At 33.9% G+C, this 19,121-nt stretch overlaps 2 protein-coding genes and 1 long non-coding RNA gene across 4 annotated transcripts; 1 reads left to right on the forward strand and 2 right to left on the reverse strand.

The window, feature by feature from the left end:
- Positions 1-4,647: 4,647 nt before the first annotated feature.
- Positions 4,648-6,231, reverse strand: LOC114733383 (uncharacterized). The gene is made up of 2 exons (XR_003739074.1): positions 5,827-6,231; positions 4,648-5,637 (listed from the first exon to the last, which is right to left on the reverse strand). It is a non-coding gene; the product is annotated as an uncharacterized LOC114733383 (long non-coding RNA).
- Positions 6,232-8,221: 1,990 nt separating this feature from the next.
- On the reverse strand, positions 8,222-11,259 carry LOC114733378 (pentatricopeptide repeat-containing protein At2g17670-like). Of its 2 annotated transcripts, XM_028920840.1 has the most exons (3): positions 11,120-11,259; positions 9,157-10,810; positions 8,222-8,551 (listed from the first exon to the last, which is right to left on the reverse strand). In XM_028920840.1, exon 2 carries the CDS (start codon positions 10,597-10,599, stop codon positions 9,160-9,162), a length of 1,440 nt encoding a protein of 479 aa, XP_028776673.1. In that variant the 5' UTR covers positions 10,600-10,810; positions 11,120-11,259; the 3' UTR covers positions 8,222-8,551; positions 9,157-9,159. The 2 variants fall into 2 exon arrangements, with proteins under 2 accessions (XP_028776673.1, XP_028776674.1); XM_028920841.1 differs by lacking the exon at positions 11,120-11,259 and having other exon boundaries at positions 9,157-11,005.
- A 4,424-nt stretch (positions 11,260-15,683) lies between these two features.
- On the forward strand, positions 15,684-19,095 carry LOC114733380 (protein STRICTOSIDINE SYNTHASE-LIKE 6-like). The gene is made up of 4 exons (XM_028920843.1): positions 15,684-16,230; positions 17,714-18,021; positions 18,257-18,389; positions 18,583-19,095. Exons 1-4 carry the CDS (start codon positions 15,772-15,774, stop codon positions 18,871-18,873), a joined length of 1,191 nt encoding a protein of 396 aa, XP_028776676.1. The 5' UTR covers positions 15,684-15,771; the 3' UTR covers positions 18,874-19,095.
- Positions 19,096-19,121: the final 26 nt, after the last annotated feature.

The following is a 19,121-nucleotide window of genomic DNA, read 5'->3' on the forward strand; positions in this document are numbered from 1 at the left end:
TTTTTCCTTTTCTTTTCTGCGTGATTGTTTCTCGAGAAAATTTTTTAGTAGGTACGTAAAGGATATGACACGTACGCGTATTGTGCTGGAAGGTCGCTTGATTGTAAGTCTCAACCAATATTTTCAACAAAGCTTATTCCCACTAAGGGTGTGTTTGGTTGGAGGGGAGGGGAGGGGAGGGGAGCTCCTCCCCTCATTTGGTTGAAAATTTTGGAGGGGAGGGGAGCTAAAATGTCCCTTCCCCTCCCCTCCCTCCCCCCATTTTGGCTCCCTTCTAAATTGGAGGTTTTTGGAGGGAAGTTAAAATTTTAGACTATTATGTCCTTATGATTTTTTTAATATTCCACTTCTATCCATAAAATATATTATTATAATATTTATTTTAAATAAAAAATATATTATCTTAAGTAAAAAAAATTAAAAATATATACACTATTATAATTAAAAATATATTATAAAAATTATTTAAAAATAAAAAATTATTTAAATAAAAATTATAATATTATAAAAATTGTTTTTTATAAATATATTATTTATTAAATATATTTTAAAGCTGGAAAAAAAGATAGCCTAAAGAAAATAAAATTTCATTTTTCTTAGAGCATATAAAATTTGTTAATTTGATTATTTTAAATATATTATTATATTAATTAAAATAAAAAATTACTATACCAATTTTTTAATACACATATTAACATGATAAGACTGAATTTTTATTAAATTATATAATTTAAATTAAGATGTAAATTAATTTATATAATATATCAATAAAAAACATAAACTAATATGTAAGGATAAAATGGTAAATTGATTATTACTATCCCTCCCCTCTCCTCCTTGAACCAAACAAGGGATCATTAAATACCCTCCCCTCCCCTCCTTTTTAATCAAACCAAACAAGGTGAGGACAAAACCTCCCTCCCCCTTCCCTACCCCTCCCTCCCCTCCCTTCCCTTCCCTCCCCTCAAACCAAACAGGCCCTAAGGGCAATAATAGTCGTGCTTGTACGTGTTTCATATAATTTAACTCTAATTATTTGCAGCCGACCTCGCCAATAAGAGTGAAAATAGCTCAGGAGCATATGGCTTAGCGTGTATTTGGCTGGCCTTATTTTTTTCAAAATAAAAAAAGATTCAAGTCTTTTTGATAGCCTATTTAGTCTAATAAACAAGGTCTAGGCTTTTTGAAAAACCTGTTAGGTCTAACCTGACTTGTTTTTTATCTTATTCTTTATTTTATTTTGTACCCATATCTAGTTTTATTTTAAATTTTAATATATGATTATAACTTATTTTCAATAATATTAACTATAATTAAGATTTAAAATATTACTCATGATATTAAAATTTAAATAAAAGATAATAATAAAAAATAATTATTGTGTAGCTGTATATTTTACATTTTTTATTAGCTCATGTATTTTTTATTATGTATTTTGAAAATTTTAAAATATAGGTTTTTTAACAGGTTCAGGCTTAGGCTGGAAAAAAAAAAAAGCCTATTATATGTCACAGGTTAAGTTTAAGCTAACGTGTTACTAAACAAGCCTGACTTGTTTCTACTCCTCCTCACCAACATAGTTTTGTTTATTAATAATAAACCAATTAGATTCTTATATGTGTTAGTCTAAAACTCTCTGAACTACAACTCCGTGTATACTCAGAAACTTCTTTTTCCTTATTTTATGTCCTTTGTCATTTAATAGGAGCAATGTACCGTAAGTAATTAAATTAAACCGGTTATTAACTCACTAAATTAGTCGAGACAATAGCTAAAAATCAATGCTCTAACAATGGTTTAATAGAGGTCAGCCACATCATTATTAACTTTTATAATTCAATTAAATATGCACGAATATTCATATATAACCTTAATTAAAAAGAGTAATATTGAAATAAAAGGATGTCTAGCAAGTTTCAAAGTTGGTGCATGTGTTTTTCTTTCTTATAGGGAAGGTCGGGTTAGGGGTCAAGACTTTTTTTTCTGAAAAACGTAAATGTAATATTTAATTATTTATATATAAATCACACCTAATCAAACATAATAGAGCTATTGAGATATAAAATAAATATGATGGACCGCAATAATTTTAACTTAACACATGGTTGTTAATATATAACTCAGTTGACTTGTTCAAAACTTTTGACTAGACTGATCAAGAGAGTATTAATTCATTAGTTTACTTATTCAATAAATGTGATATTGTTATGCAGAAAAAAAAAAACACAGGAGACAGAGAGAATCAAGCTCTCACTTATTCAATGAAGAAGTGATTCATATACATTGTCCCTTCCCTTTTATTCTGAAATCCAAACACAAGTTGGTGCAATATTTGCTGTAATGTTTTCATTATATGTATAGCTAACATATCAATTTCCCAGGTTGAAGAAATATCACTGCTTCATTGCTCCCTTGTCTCCTTAATGCTATCCATGCTTCTAATTTTTGTAGCCACTTGAGCTTAAACTATAGCTATTCAATCAAAACAATCTAATATCTCTCTCTCTTTTTGTTTAATGTGTGTTCCCGCAACACTGCGTCATGTATATAACACTTGTTTTAATATTTTCATTTTTTATTTAAAAATTATTAAATAATAGTTACAATATTATACTATATACTTTCTCTGTCCCTAGATACAAATTTTGATATTGAAAAACACACAAATTAAAGAGGTACCAAAATCTTATGTATTATGTAGAAGTTTGTTTTTTTTCCTTTTCTATTTTTATCCTTTATCTAATGTCATAATATTTTAAACCTCATTTGTTTACAAACAAGTTATTTATTAAAGTGGATTTCATATTAAGGATGTAATATCATAGCTAGAAGGTGTTACTTTGAAAACATGTAAATCTCATGTCTAAAAATTTGCATTATTAAGACATTATTTAAGGATATAATAAATATTAAATTTAAGATTTATATTTAAAAGGGTTAATATAACCTTTAGCCCCTCAAGTTTGCTCTTATTTTGGTTTTAGTCTCTTAAGTTTCAAATTATAGGTTTTAATCCCTCAAGGAGCAAAATCGTCTAAGTTTTTATTAGATTATAAAGACCAGTATTTTAAATGACAAGAAACTTGAGGGATCAAAACCTATAATTTGAGACTTAAAAGACTAAAATCAAAATGATAATAAATTTAAAGTATCAAAATTTATATTAGCCAAAGTAATATGGCTTATGCCTCCTATGTTTCCTGTTCCACATGATTTATGAAACATGGCTGTTAATATCAATGGCGGAGGCCCAGATTCCAGGCCTATGATGGAAACTTTAGGCTACAATGTTTGAGCCAGAACATATTGTTTAAATTTATTCCACACTTATCCATTCGAAGGAACACATGTATAGATATTATTTTTTTCAGAGGAATGTTGATAAGTACATTGATTGTTGAAAAAGAGCCGGTAAAAAAAATAGATTGATTCAGTTTATTAGTTTTTTTTTTTTCTTGGGACCATGCAATCGATGGGGCTGAAAAGTTGACGAATTAGGGACTTGTGAATTTTGAATTACTCCTTATCTCAATTCGATCAGTTTTTAGAAGGTTAATTGGTTCTCAGTACATTAACCTCTCTCTCTCTCTTTTTTTTTTTTTGGGTCCAAAGTATATTAACCTCACATTACTTGAACGTGGATGCTGGATTTTGGACTGTTTGCTCTTGTATATGAACCTTGCCGCAAGAAATGGGCTCATTTAAGTTGTTATACCACCTATTGTTCTTATATCAAGAACTAATTCACTAATTTAAGTATTCTTCCGATTTAAATATAAGACTCATTTTGTAATACAATTTGCATTACAAAATGGTTCTTATATTTAGGACCGGAAGAGTAAATTAAAAAAATTGTTAAGTTAGTTATTTGTATTAAATAGGTGATATCTTTCTTAAAATACCATTGCTAATTTTGTGTATTAACTAAAATTATTTTTTAATGAAACTTTTAACATGTACAACTATTACAATGACTAAATATGAGATATAATAAAATGAACTGGGATCTTATATTTAAGATTAAATTAAAAATCAAACTAGCTCTTATATTAAGAGTCGAAAATAGTACTCCTCCGGTCCTTATTATAAAACCCAATTTGACTTTTTATTTGGTCCTAATTATAAGACCCAATCCATTTTGTCTCTTATATTTATGCATTTTTTTCCAAGATAATCCTTCTAATAATGATAGTTTTAGCCAATATACTTAATTAGCAAGGATATTTTAGGAATGACAACACTTATTTATTATAAATAACCAACTTAACTTACTTCCTTAATCTCCTCAAATAAGTCAATTGGGTCTTATAATTAGGACCGGAGGAGTATTATCTTTATTCTGATCTTTCCTTATGTTAGTGAAAGTCCCATTGGCTAAGGCAAAACACTGAAACACTTCTAAGAGGTAAGCTCCGCGGATTCTGATGTCAAGAGTAGAATTGAAGAATTTTGACAGGGCCTCTGAAAATTTAGCACTCTTGTGAGTCTTCAATTGAGGCAGGTTTGATTGCAGAGAATAAGTCTTATAAGCTGCTTTATTTTAAAATGTACGTTTATCATAATCATAAATCTCTAGCATTATTCATAAGCTATATGATAAATGAAAACTGGGGTTTATCATTCAACAAAGAAGTACAAACAACGTAATACAACCAAAACATCAATAATTCCTCATCATTTACTACCTCCAAAAACAAGGTGGTAGGTTGTCACAGAACCAAAAATCAACTTCATTCTCAAGTTCTATCCTAGCTAAAGAATAAGCATTACTACTAATTACATCTCTATACACAGTCTAATGATACGTGCTGGTCCCCATCGAGGAGAGAGTTGTATCTTTGATAATATCTTGATAAGAGTGATGTCTTTGATATTCTACAATGCATAAACTAATTGCTTCCATGCTGCTTCAATGAAGCTTCACATGTTTGAAACCTTGCCTCCAACAAAAATTCAGTTCAGCATACAAACCGTGAGCCTTTGCAATAGCCAGAGGATATGTTCCCATTTTCCAGCTATATTGTCAGTCCTTAATAATACAACTTAAATTTTTGTCTCTGAACAATACAACCAACAGCCTTTTAAAGTCACATTAAAGGAGTATTTACATAATGGAATATTAATTACTTGTACATTTTCATGGTCATAACTGCACCTCCCTGTTAAAGATATCCCTGTAAGTAGAAAAGGCAGTACGAAGAGGAGGAAACTGAGACAGCATAAAGAGGAGTATTGGAACATGTGATGGTATAATAATAAGAAGAAGATTCCATAAGTAGTCTGTATGCTTCAGCATGAGACGAATGGTAGAAAGAAAAGTTGTTATTATGACTAATGGAGATAAAATGCAAACAAAGACCTAAAATCAACTTTGTGGGTAAGGATTTAAGGAATTTTTCTTCTGAGAAGGGAGAGGTAAGGATTGCTGGGGTATGAAATTTTGATTATTTCCTCCCGGAACAGTAAAAGCTACAACAAAATAATTGTGAGGGCAACTATTACGGAATAAGGAGATGTTGTGTTATTCATCCATTTTTCTCCTTAATTCCTTGTGACTTTCTTTGAATAATTCTTCAGCCGTCAAGCTACCCTGCACTAATTTATTTTAGTAGTTGCAGATATTATCCTCTCCGCCTCCTGTATTTATTTCAAAAGACAAAAACCGATTCAAAAAACATGGTTATGTGATTTGTGACTTTCCTGTACAGTTCACAAATAATTCTTGAACATTCAGTATTTCACTTCAGAAAGATATAAGATGGCAAGAACTGGGCAAAGACTGATATGGCGACCCAATAATGGATGCGCGGTGTTTTTTTTTCTAACCTTAAACCATTGCAATTCTCTTTGCATTTGTGGTGTTGGTCCATGTACATTTTGCTTGTAGCAACTACATCCTCGAAGCAAATCCCATGGATGAAGCTGAAAGGCCAAGCTTGTTGGTAACCAACGGCATAGCAGAAATGTTTCGAAATGAACTGTCCCTAGTACGCATAATTTCCGGGCTTGCTATTGATACTTGAAACATAAACTCAACATTCCCTTTCTTAACTGCACAAACAAGAGCATCTGCAAAAGCATTCACTAGGTCACACTTCCTAGCATTCTTACAAACTAGAAGAAGGAAGTCAACCGCTAAGGCATGCAACAACTTCAGCTCTTATATTTTCTTAATTCATAGATTCATAACACATTAGTCTTTTTGTTACGTGAGTTTATGTGAACCAAAAGCTTGAAAAGGCATGCAATTTTTGGAAGAAATGCAAAAAAAAAAATCCTAATGCATGCATCTTAATAAAAAATATTTGATCTTCTATCGAATATTTTTTTTATCTATGACAGAGAGAAACAGATAGTGAACATGCAAATGAATTTCCAACCATAGTTCGAAAGATCGTAATTAAAGTGGGCCAAAATGAGGGGACTGCCATGAACTGATGAACTCCTAAAACACTTAGGATAGGCAAGCATCCAATCCAATCTCTCCAATTTGCAATGCAGAGACTTAGTTCAAAAGTTCAAGTATAAAGGGAGAAAATAATCAAAGACGGAATATCAACCAAAGGAAGCAATCAAAAAAGATGCTTCAACTAGCAACACAGAAGTACAGAAGGAAGAGAGAATAACAATAGTGAAGTTTGCTACTTACAGCTTCAAGGCCGGAAGATGAATAAGAGTGAAAGGAAAGGCCGTCGCAGAACAGAGCGGGATCAGAGTTATATATATATTGAGAATTGGAAGCAGCGTTGATGGTGGATGATGGATGATGACTCAGGCATGTACACTTTACAACTGTTTTTGTTTCTTTCTGATATTTCTTTTTATTTTATTAAGAAAAAGAAAAGGCAGTGTCGGATGCTCTTGGAACATTGAAGAAGAGGGAAAAAAGGTGGAACGTAATCATATTTCAAGGGCATTTTAGGGTTTTGAAAGAACCTGTGCAGCGGAATCAAATAAAGTTGCATGGAAGATGGAGCAGTATAACAAAGAGCCCAGTTGTAACAGTTTATAAGTAATTTTTAGATTTACAGGAAAGAAATATATAAGAGGAGTTTTGTCTCGACTTACATAAAACATGTTTATAGGAAATTTTCACCATAATCCCAAACAGGCACAAGATCTGCCCGCAAATCATAGGACCACTTGTCTCATTCTGTGTCTGTGTTTCGAATAAAGCAAGTTCCGGCCTAAAGCGGAGTGAGGGAAGCTGGATTTCGTGGGGTTGAAGGCTCGCATACTCGTATTCCATTTCTTGAAACTCCTTTCTTTTTAATAAAAAAATATGGCTTTTTCTAAACCCAGGATTAGACAAGTCACCCATAGCTTTCTTTTGCGCCCCTGCTTTTTGCTTTTCACGCATACTATAGTCTAGATTTCAACATAGTAACATGTTTGAGTATAGCCTTGGTGGAACTTCCAAGTACTGACAAAGATTTGCAGTATTGGCTCATGTATTAGTGTTGGGTCATCAGCTTGGCAGTTGTGGTTTAAGGTTAATGTCAATAAAATATCGGTGTTCGCTGTCTTTGACTAGGGCGTACTTCTTCGTCTTCATTGATAGTTACAATCTTACTTATGCTGCTAGTGGTTGATTGTAATATACTTTTATTCCTTTATCCAACACTCCAATTTGAAGGATGGTGCGGGCAACCGTGGTAGCTTTCTGCTTGGCATGTGCTGTTGTTTGACAAATGCGATAGTAGACAGAATTCTGAAATTCTGCAATTCTTTTCACGACTTCGATTTCTTTAGTCAAAATTTTTTTAAAAAAAAAATCATCAGAATTAAAGATAATTAACCCTTATATTGTTCAAATTAAATATGAACTCATCATATTTAATTCCAGATTTCAAACTCAATAAAATTTCCCCAACTAAAACAATCCAGATGCACGACGAGCTCCTCTTGACCCGCTCCCAAAAAATTAAAAAAAAAAAAAAAAAGGGTTCAAACAGCTAGTTGCATTTCGCTATTTCCACATTCTTCATGAATTAGATGGAAGCATGCTCTCCACAAATCTGCCTAGAAATTAACATCTTTCGATTTACCGCTATATGAAATCAATTATATCAATGCCACAAATCAGGAGCACGGTTGCACATTATGACACCAAAATAAGGAACAACTGATGGCAAAATTAGAGTCTGCAAGAACATAAACAGATCCTTTCGTGTGTACGAAGGCGCCATCTTGCATGAAGGAGCAAATAATTTCCTCCGTCGGAAGTTTTGGCGGCTTAGATCTTGCACATATCTCAAAAGGCCGAAAGCCATGGAGTTCAACTGGTTTCATTACCTTGCATTTTACACTTATTACTCGATTTAGCTGGAAACTTGTGCAAAGCAAAGGATCATGGCTGAGAAACTCCTCCGACAGCCTAACGAGATCTCTCATCTGTACCACCACTGCAACTTGATCGGAAATGAACTAATAAGCTTACACATGTAGTTTCCAAGTTTTGCTGTCAAGCCGACCTTAATTTTTTGTGAAGAAATGTTTGCCGCACTCCATCAAGGAACTAAGCTAAGCAGCCCTCGCTGGCATCACAGACCTGGCAACAAGAATAACGGAGAAATATTTGCTTGGGTTAGCAACTCTTGTGAAAGAAAATGCAATAGCTTAGATAAATTGCACAATTTTACGGGCAAAGCATCAAATAACTCCAACCATTCAAAATTACATTACAATGGAAGATGCAGAAAAACAAAAGACGCCACTTACCATGACAGGGTATGGAACATAAAAATCAGTACGTATCAAAGTTCAAAACATTGCAACTTCGTCTGCCTCGACCATCAAGTTTTTCATGGACAGATACCGTGGTTAACCCAATCACAGAACTCGAGGACGAGAAACATGACCAATAAATCAGGGGTTTCCAACAACTATAGTCACACTTAAGCCAAGAAAAAATAACACAATCTAGATACTGGAGCAAGACAGATACCTTAAACTACAATATGCCTAGTTACTGCATGGACAACCCCACGAGCATAGATTTGACTATTAGTAAATAACATATTTCACAAGTACAACAAACCTTAGGCATACATATTTTCTTCGTAGTGTCTCACAACAGTAAAGGATCAACACGAACTATACAAAAAGCCTTCAGGACGATGAGTTACATGACCTTAAGTTGAGAGAAAGACATACCGATCAAATTGTGTAACCTTGTTCTTTGACCTTCTTCAGCCATTTAAGCGTGCTCTCTAATGTTGAGTAGGCAGTGACGTCTGTCAAACTCTTGCTCTCAATTGCATAGTCAAAGACCTCATAAGCTTCTGCAATTCTCCCATCCCTACACAGAGTCCGGACAAATGTAGCATAAGAAGCAGTTTCAAGCTTCAGACCACCAGATTTCATCACTCCATACAGCTCAATGGCTTTATCCAACATCCTTGATTTACACAAGCCATGAAGCAGTGTGTTATATGTGCATGAATTTGGAGTGCACCCTTTTGCTTCCATTTCCTCCAACAATGCCAATGCACCCGTGGCATTCCCCTCCCTGCACATTCCATTCATCAATGAGGTATACGTAACCTCGTCAGGGAAATGACCCGTTTCAGCCATGATACCCAAGAACTTTTTAGCTTCCTTAACTCGACCAGCTTTTGATAACCCAAAAATCAAAGTGTTGTAAGTGACAAGATCAGGCTCCACTCCTTCTTCCTTCATTTTATTATAAACCTCAATCGCCTCACTTCCCTTACTTAGCATGCAGTATCCCTTCATTATTGTATTGTAAACGAAGCAGTCAGGCTTAAACCCCTCCTCTCTGAGCACACTCACCAATCGCAAAGCCTCCCGCAAGTTTTTGGTGTTACAAACATTATCAATCAAAATTGTATAAGTAACAAGATCAGGCTTTATATTAAAAGAGTTCCGCATGTCATCAATAAAATTGTAGACAGTGCTTAATGCACATGATTTGCACAAATTTTTAACAAGAAGATTGAATGTGTAAGTGTCAGGCACTGAGTGTTTCAAGGACAATTCTTTGACCAATTCAATCGCATGCTCTAAGCGACCTGCTGAACATAGTGATCGGACAGCTATATCAGTTGTAACTTTGTCAGGGTTCATGCCATTGCTGACCATTAAATTCAGGGCTTGATGAACAGGAGCAAGGCCTGAATCAGGCGTTTTACAGGATTGGGAAAGCAAGATGTGGTATATTGATCTGTCAGGTGAGAAAGTAGGATTGCTTTTCATCATATGACGGAGAAAGGCAACAGAATCATTCACAGTAGAGATTGAAGCATATGCTTGAAAAAGAGAATTATAAAAACGATGGTCAATGAAGGTCCTTGAACTCTTAATGATCGAGTCAAAAACATCCTTGGCATCAGAGAGGCTTGGAGATTTGAAGAGTTTTAGTGCTTTTTGAGTTGTTGAAGGGTCAGAATCCTTGGTCTCTTTCACTTTTCCAGGCAGTTGGGATGGTTTTTTATTGGAGGACTTCTTGGGTAAGTAACGGGGCTTTCCAGATGGAGTAACGGCTGATTGTGAAGTTTCTGCAGGAACTAGAGACGATGGCTTTCTAAGCAGTGGGTTTGAAATTGCAGAACGAAAGGAAGGTGGAATTTTCCCCATTTATGGTACCTAATATCCTAACTCTACTAGGGTACTGCAGATTTGTGATGCTTGATGTTTAAGATTTTGCAATGACAAAAGAAGAACGAAACGAACAATTGACTGCGACACTTGATTGCGTTGGCAGCAAGCTGCAATGTTGCATGTATACAGCTTCCTTTAGAAGATCCCGCAGTTTTGTGGAGTGACTATATAAGCAGACGAAAATGTCCTGAAAATATGGCAAGAGGTTTGGAAATTCAAATAGCGCAGCATTAAGTTTCGCATTACAGTCACGCGAAACCATACAGCAAAAGCATCCAAATCTCTTCCCAATCGAATCGTATTGCAGAGATTAATATGACGCAGTTCATACAGACTTGCGTTAATCAAATACATGAAAATTAGGCGAAGAGCGTGAGCTACGGATAAGTTGCCTAATTATATGTGAGCCAAGAAAAAGGTCCTCAGTTAAAAATGGGGGGAGGGGGAACTAAGAAAGCTAACAAACAAGAAGAGAGGTAAAAAGTTGTTGGATTACCGTTCTGCAATCAGATGATCGAAACTAAACAAATGAAGTCGGAATTCTTCGAGGGCATAGTCTTTATTCAGATAAACATGAAAGAAGAGGAGGAGACCGTGGCGATGAGAGAGAGGAGAGAAGGGGAAGGAAGGAGGAGGTGGCGGCAACTTGGCACGATGAGAGGAATAGGAGAAGGAAGAGGAGGGCGCGGCAAACTTTTTTCCCCACCAATGATGGGCCTTGAACGGGACCATTCATTCTGGGCTTACTGGCCATAAAACTAGTTTAAGATAGCCCACCATCACATCAATAAGCCTAGCATTTGCTGCCCCCTCCGCCCAATTCTCATAGCGTTGGAATGTTTACCACCAATATACTGATTAATGAATCAGTGATGACTTTACCAAAAAAAAAAAAAGAATCAGTGATGACGCTCCTCATGTTATTGTTTTATTTTTTCTTAATAAATAAATTTGAAAATTATAGTTGGCGAAGAAGGTACTCTACAATGCGCCCGTTGCCTAATTAAATATCAATCCTTTATGTAAAACCCATTTTATATGTTTAATAATTTTTTTCAAATTAATCTTATTGATATCTCTCTCTAATAATCAACTAGGTGCACAAGGGAGAAGATTAAAAAAGATACTTACAATGTTTTAAAAAAATATCATATTAACTAATTTAACTAACATTTTTAATATACTCAAATTAGTTAATTAGCTCCTACATTAAGAACCGAAAGAGTATTCGTTTTATTTCTTAAAAATAAGAAATATAATTTTCAAAAAATTTGTTGGTAGAGCCAAGAATTTTCTCCCCTGGTAGTGAAAATTAATTTCATTCAAGATACTTGTCTTGCTTGGATTTAAAATAAATCATGTTGTTCATAACTTCTACATGTAGTATGTTATCATAATTAAATTTTATATCATGTATATCGGGAGATATTTTTACCTAGGGAAAATTTTAGTATACCCCTTCTAAAGCAATTTAATATCAAACAGCCCTCATAAGATTCTAAAACATCATTTCAGCCGTTTTGACCAAAATAAAATTAAATGTTATGGGTGGAAATACAATTATGTCCTTGCACTATTTTATTTATTAAAAAGTATCGGCCTCGTTGGATCTTTGGTGGTCCATCGCCGGAGCTCTGGCCACCAACCTCTAGCCTCCTATTTGGAGGGTTGCCAATGGCCGGAAAAATATTTTTTAAAATAAGGGAGCTAGGCATTTAAATCCATGACCCCTAGTACACTAAAAGGATTGTAAACCACCAAGCCGTTCAATCTATCTGATTATATCATGCAAAGAAAAATATATATAACAAAACAAATACAAGTATCTAGATATGTATGAGCAGCTAAAATAAGGTGATTCACAATACATACTACGTGATTTGTAAGAGGCATATAGGAATTCACAACTTCATTTGAGGTTCAATGGATAAAAAAAAATTAAATGTCAATGATTGCATGAATAGTTAAAGCAAAGCAATTTACAATACAAGTTAAGAGATTTCCAAGAAGAATATTGAAATTCATAATCTCATTTGAGATTCTCTGGAAAGAAAGATTGAATATTACAAACAACCAAAATAAAGTGATTCACAGCACAGATTAGATGATTTACAAGAGAAATACAGAAATTCACAACTCCATTAAGAATGTGTGAAAATATATATGTGTGTGTGTGATGAGCAACTAAAATAAAACGATTTACAATACATATTAAACAATTTGCAAGCAGTATATAGGAATTAACAATTCCATTTGAATTTCGGTGAAGAGAAAAATTAAATCTCAAACCTAGAATTAAACACTCTTAAATTTATCTCACTAAAAAAAATTTCCTCCTTTCTTCCATTTTCCTCATACCAAACGAATCGAAGTCTAACCATGTTGGATTTGTTGGCAGGTTATAAGCTTGATTGTGTGGCTTGATCTTGATTCTTAAGCATGGTACGTAGTTGGCTGAAAGTCGAATGATGTGATAAATATTAGTCCAAAATTGTAGTGAATACAATTCTGATTGTTTTTAAGAGAGGCCTTAGTTTGACACTTCTCATTACAGACTGTCATCGGAATTTCAAAATTATTTAATCTGCTCAAACAAAAAGGCTTTTACATCGAGTGTAATTACATGTTGTCGTATGGTTTATTGTAATTTATCTAGACAAAAGTTTTGCACTAATTGGTCTATTTCGGGCATTATTTATTAAACGTCAAATTAATGCTGGAAACAAGCGTCTAGATGACAGAATTTAAAATTAGCGAAATATTTAAATCAATATTCAGCCCTCCGAGTATGGTTGTTAACTTGTTATTTAGAACGACACACATATACATCCATGCATGTGTTTATATATGTGCGCATATGACAGAATATTAATACTCATGCTTCTCTTATTGTTAATGTAGGATCTAATTAATTAATTTGAATATATTAATAATATTTATTAAATTAATTAGTACGATATTTTCTATTGAGATGAGAAAGTGATCTCTGTCCTTGTCTATATTTTTTTCATAGGATTTCCGGATTGGAAAAAAACAACTGTTATTCCAATTCTATTCATTTTTTTATGACAAAAAAAGATATACTTATATTGAACATTTCAACACCTGCCTTCAATGTTACATCATGCTCAACTAACTAATTCACAATGATGTATTTTCTCTTATTTTTAATATGAGAGCTACTTTCACATTCAATTTGATGTTAAACACAATATCTCAATTTATCTTGTCTCTCATACTCTTTCGATCCTTAATATAAGACTCATTTAACTAATTTGATTAAATTAAGGAAGTTAGGTAAGTTAGTTAATCATAGGAAACATGATACGTTTTTTCTTAAAACACCATAATCACATTTCTTAATACCCCTTTTCCTTTTCTACTTGATTATGGCTGATAGAATATTTATATGGGTAATTTAGAAAAAATTAATAAATATGAGAAATAAGTCTTATATTTAGGATAAAAACCAACTCGATAATTGGGTCTTATATTAAAGATCGGAAAAGTATTTATTTACTTTTGTCCAAAGTAATCCTTTAGCTACGACACATGTTAAGTGTTTCATTAAATACTAGATTTAGCTAATGCAAATTATTAACATGGTTATTTTAGGGAAAACAATATATATTTATCAGAACGAATGAACTTAACTAACTTTTTTAATATATTTTAATTAGTTAGCTGAGTTTTATGTTAAGTATTGGAGTTAGTATTAAATAAGTAATCAAAATGTATCTGAGTCTTTAGAATGAGTTTGACAAGTCAATGGGGAAACCCAACTAGACTCACCCAACTAACCACGAATAAATTAGACTCACCCAACTAACCACGCGAGTGGATCAACTCATTCGATGAATATGGGATCAATCCATTTTAAGTGTCTTGTCGTTGCCGCCACCGATTAGTCATTAATAGTAGTATGGTTGGTTTTAAAATATTACCTCCGGCTCTAATTATAAGAACCAGTTAACTGAGTTGAGGAGATTAAAAAAATAAGGTGAGTTAATTATTTGTCATAAATATGTACTGTTTTTCCTAAAATATCCTTACTAATCAAGTGTATTAACTAGAACTATAATTATTAGAAGAATTATCTTGAAAAAAATTGAGTAAATATGAGAGCCAAAATAGATTGGGATATTTTATTTAAAACCAAAATAAAAGTCAAAGATGATCTTATATTAAAGATAAGAGGTAGCACTTCATTTGCCTTTTCTGGCATTTTCGGCAAAACATTCCGAGTTATGTTTGGTCTTATCTTCACACGCTAACTTGCCACAAACTAGTTCAAACTACAAACATTTTATAATTTCTTAAAAAATATCAATATAAAGTCACATATATTTTGAATAAATTATTTTTTTATAGATTCTAATATTAAATAAGAACAGTGATAACGCTTTGGGACGCAATATAATATTTAAAATATTAAATCAATGCTTAAGTGATTTAGTAATATTAAAACACACTTCAATTGACCATAATTCTTCTGCCCCCGTAAAATAAAAAAAAAAGCTATAAATTTTTTGTTCATGTATTTTTATTTCAGTAAAATCGAAAATTCTAAAAATTAAATCGAAATAAAATCTAAATTTTGCAAGTAAAATTTATGACCTGTGATATATCCACCATTATCTTCAACGTTGAGATCAAACGATGGGGGCATATGGGCGGCGGGAAAATAAAAAAAAGCAAAAGGCAAAAGAACGAGAAGAACGGGGTTATATGTAGGCCCCACAAGATAGGTGTGAAGCTTTAAAAATGAAGGATATGGACTGACATTGAAAGTATAAAAACATGTTAAAAGAGTGTTAAGTATGAGTAACTGTGATATTTGAAATTAGACAAGTCTATATATGTGGGATTGGAGAATACTATGAGAGAATGTGATATTTTCTAATCTTATTTATATAGGATTGTCTAATCCCATATGAGAAAAAATCACTGATACTAAGTATCTTTTTGTTTTCAACTCCAATCTCAATCCTGTAACTCGTTTTTAACATTCCATAGCAAACGTAACGTAAGTTCATGTTTTCCGGCGTCGTCTTCCACATTCAACAACTGCGCCTTCAGCCGTTACTGTTATCGACACGCCTTCTCGTTCTTGTTGCCCTGCCCCTCGGGCTCTCGCTACCTGTACACATGCCCCGGGCAACGAATCTCCACTCATCTTCTCCGACTCAATCCAATCGGAAACCCGCAAAAACTACGTCGACGTCTTCATGGCATCTCTTGTTCTTCACCCTCATCCTCCCCATCGCCCTGGCCGCCTTTCTCTTGTGGCTCGATCCCTTCCAGCCGGCTCACTTCCCCGCCGACGTGATGAGCTGGAGAATCATTACGGCGCCGGCACGCAACGACAAGATGAGTGAAGGATCGGAGGCCATGGCGGAGGGACACGTGGAGGGACCTGAAGACGTCGTTTACGATGCGGCGACAGGTGTCATTTATACCGGCTGCGTAGACGGGTGGATCAAGCGGGTTACAGTGAAGGAATCGGCGGGCGACCCGGCGGTGGAAAGTTTGGTCCGGACCGAAGGAAGACCTCTGGGTGTTGCTTTGCACCTGGACGGTGAACTTATCGTGGCAGACTCCGACAAGGTAATAATTTATTGTGTTTTTTTTTTAAATTTTTGCCAACAATTTATTGTGTTTAGATTAAAAAATGTTAGTTCCGGTAATTAATACTCGACTAATTAATTTGAGTAAATCAGTAAAATTAGTTAAATTAATTATTTATAATACATAAATGTTGTGTATTTGGTGAACATTGTGTAACTATATAATTTTAAAAAAATAGAGAAATTAATTGTTATATTAAGATGCCTACTAAGGTAAGGGTTAGCATTTAAAGTCTTTTTAAATGAAAGGCTTAAGTGCATGGAGGATCAGCCCCTCCGTTAATGCGCAAGAATATGAGATGTTGTTTTTTTTTTTTTTTGGGGATAAAAAGTCAAAATATCATTAGAATAAAAAGTTAAAAACACGTCACGGGTTTCAAAACGTATAAAGCAGATGAAATATTGAAACATGACTAACTTTCTATGAATTTATACTAATATAATAAAATTTAGAACAAATCATACTATCTCCGGTCCTAATTATAAAAACTAGTTGACTAATTTAAGAAAATTAAGAAAATAAATTAAGTTAGTTATTTGTAATAAATAAGTGTTATCTTTCCTGAAATATCCTTACCAATAAAATATATTGGCTCATATTATCATTATTAAAATGATTACTTTAGAAAAAATATATAAATATGAGAGATAAAGTGGATTGAGGTCTTATATTTAGAATTAAAATAAAAGTGAGACGAGGTCTTATATTAAGGATCAGAAGTAGTATTATATAGTAGAATTTATTTAATTAATGTTCAAAATTTAATTCCATCGTTATCGAGAGGTAATTTGTGTGCAACGGATGGCAAAAAAAATTGTTGGCAAAACAAAGACCGTTACTTTTACTCCTCTGGTCCTTAATATAGGACCCAATTCTTGAGTTGGTTTTGGTCCTAAATATAAGATCCTTTTCTCATATTTATCAATTTTCTCTAAATTACCCCTATGAATACTCCCTCAGCCATAATCAAGTAAAAAAGGGAGAGGGAATATTAAGAAAGATGATTATGGTGTTTTAGGAAAAATGTGTCACTTTTCTTATAATTAACTAACTTACCTAACTTCCTTAATCTAATTAAATTAGTTAAATGGGTCTTATATTAAGGACCGGAGGAGTACTATTGTTATAACAATGAGTGGTGTTTGATTTTTTTTCTAATACAATTAGATTAGATGGTATTCGATGTTTTCGGATTAGATTTAAATATCATGCGATGATTTCATGATATTGACAGCTAGATAGTTCGGGCACCGTATTTGTAATTTGAGATGTTAGTTGCCACGTCTAATTCTTCTTTTGTTATATGTAACATATTTTTACTTAGTTCTTAAACTAATTTTAGGGGACTTAGTTTCAATCCTCATCACCTTATATGTTGCACGAAACATTGACGTGAACTTTTATTTTTAAGAAATTAAATTTTAAAACAAATACTAATAATATATAGGACACTGTAAATTAGGGGCTAATGAAAGTGACAAGAGAAAGGAAGATTGAGCTGTTGACGGATGAGGTTGAGGGGTTGAAGTTCAAGTTAACAGATGGAGTGGATGTTGCAGAAGATGGCACCATTTATTTCACAGATGCTTCTTACAAGTACAGTTTCAGTGAGTCAACGTTTGACATGTTGGAAGGGAAGCCTCATGGAAGACTCGTAAGCTATGATCCATCAACCAACCACACCACACTTTTGGTTCCCAATCTCTACTTTGCCAATGGAGTTGCAGTCTCACCAGATCAACAATCTGTGATCTTCTGCGAAACCATACTGTGAGTTGCTACCACTCATACGTTTCCCATCCCATCTTTCTAGTTTCAATATATAGGAAATTTATCAGATTATAAACCCGTTTAGAATAGCTCATAAACAGTTTTTTAATTTTCAATTATAATTTATGAAATATGATAAAAGTTTTATACGTTGTTTTAAACTAAATGACAAATGGGGCCTACATTCTTGATGAATCTTGGTGACGTGTCGTGACGTGATGGGATGGATTTACAGGAGGAGGTGCAGGAAATATTACATAAAAGGCCCCAAGAAAGGAAGCATAGAAAAATTTGTGGAGAATATGCCTGGCTATCCTGATAACATTCACTATGACGGAGAAGGCCTGTACTGGATTGGATTGAGTTCTGTAAGTAACGCGCATCTCTGCAGCAATTTATCACTTCTTTACAACTCATCTGAAACCAAAATTGGGAAAAGGAAAGGGATAAGAAGAATTCAATTTCTTTATTGTTAGATACACCTGGCAATCTTCTCAGTTTTATTCAGAAACTCAACACTTAACTGCAGAGAGTAATTATTTTGTTGTGTGTGAATGGCAGTCGGCCACGTATTCTCGGGAATTAGCACTGAGATACCCAGTCCTTCGGAAGGTATTGGCAGTGATGGTGAAGTACGGAGTAAGGCCACATGTGAAGAAGAATGGAGGGGTTATTGCTGTGGACTTGGAAGGAAAACCAATTGCCCATTATTATGATGCTGCCTTTTCACTCATTTCAAGCGGCATTAGAATTGGGAATCACTTGTACTGTGGTTCCCTTCGCTATCCTTCCATCATACGTTTGGATCTGAACAAGTTTCCTGCCCTCCCCACGACCAAACAACATGTGTGATGTAAAAGTGAATTTGGTTTGTACTTTTGATGGGAAGAAAAACCCGTTTTTGCACTGGCTTGGAAAGGTACTAGTGGTACTGCGTCTCGAATAACAAAACCAAGCTAAGGATGTGCGAGAGGGGTGTACTGACCTCTTTCTTCGGGATAAGCCAAATGGCTTCGTTGGCTAGTTTTGTCATGCATGTTGGGATGTTAATCTAGTCACTTCCTACTGTTTTTCTTTTTTTTCTTCAAGCTTAGCTTGCC

Source organism: Neltuma alba, unplaced genomic scaffold (assembly GCF_004799145.2).
Source record: "Neltuma alba isolate B1F8T4 unplaced genomic scaffold, ASM479914v2 tig00012996_pilon, whole genome shotgun sequence".
Lineage (NCBI taxonomy): Eukaryota > Viridiplantae > Streptophyta > Magnoliopsida > Fabales > Fabaceae > Neltuma > Neltuma alba.

Coding starts and splice junctions, on each gene's coding strand:
- LOC114733380 (XM_028920843.1), top strand. CDS start 15,772: ATGCCCCGGGCAACGAATCTCCACTCATCTTCTCCGACTCAATCCAAT. Junction 16,231..17,713: donor TCGTGGCAGACTCCGACAAG/GTAATAATTTAT, acceptor ACTGTAAATTAG/GGGCTAATGAAAGTGACAAG. Junction 18,022..18,256: donor ATCTTCTGCGAAACCATACT/GTGAGTTGCTAC, acceptor ATGGATTTACAG/GAGGAGGTGCAGGAAATATT.
- LOC114733378 (XM_028920840.1), bottom strand. CDS start 10,599: ATGGGGAAAATTCCACCTTCCTTTCGTTCTGCAATTTCAAACCCACTG.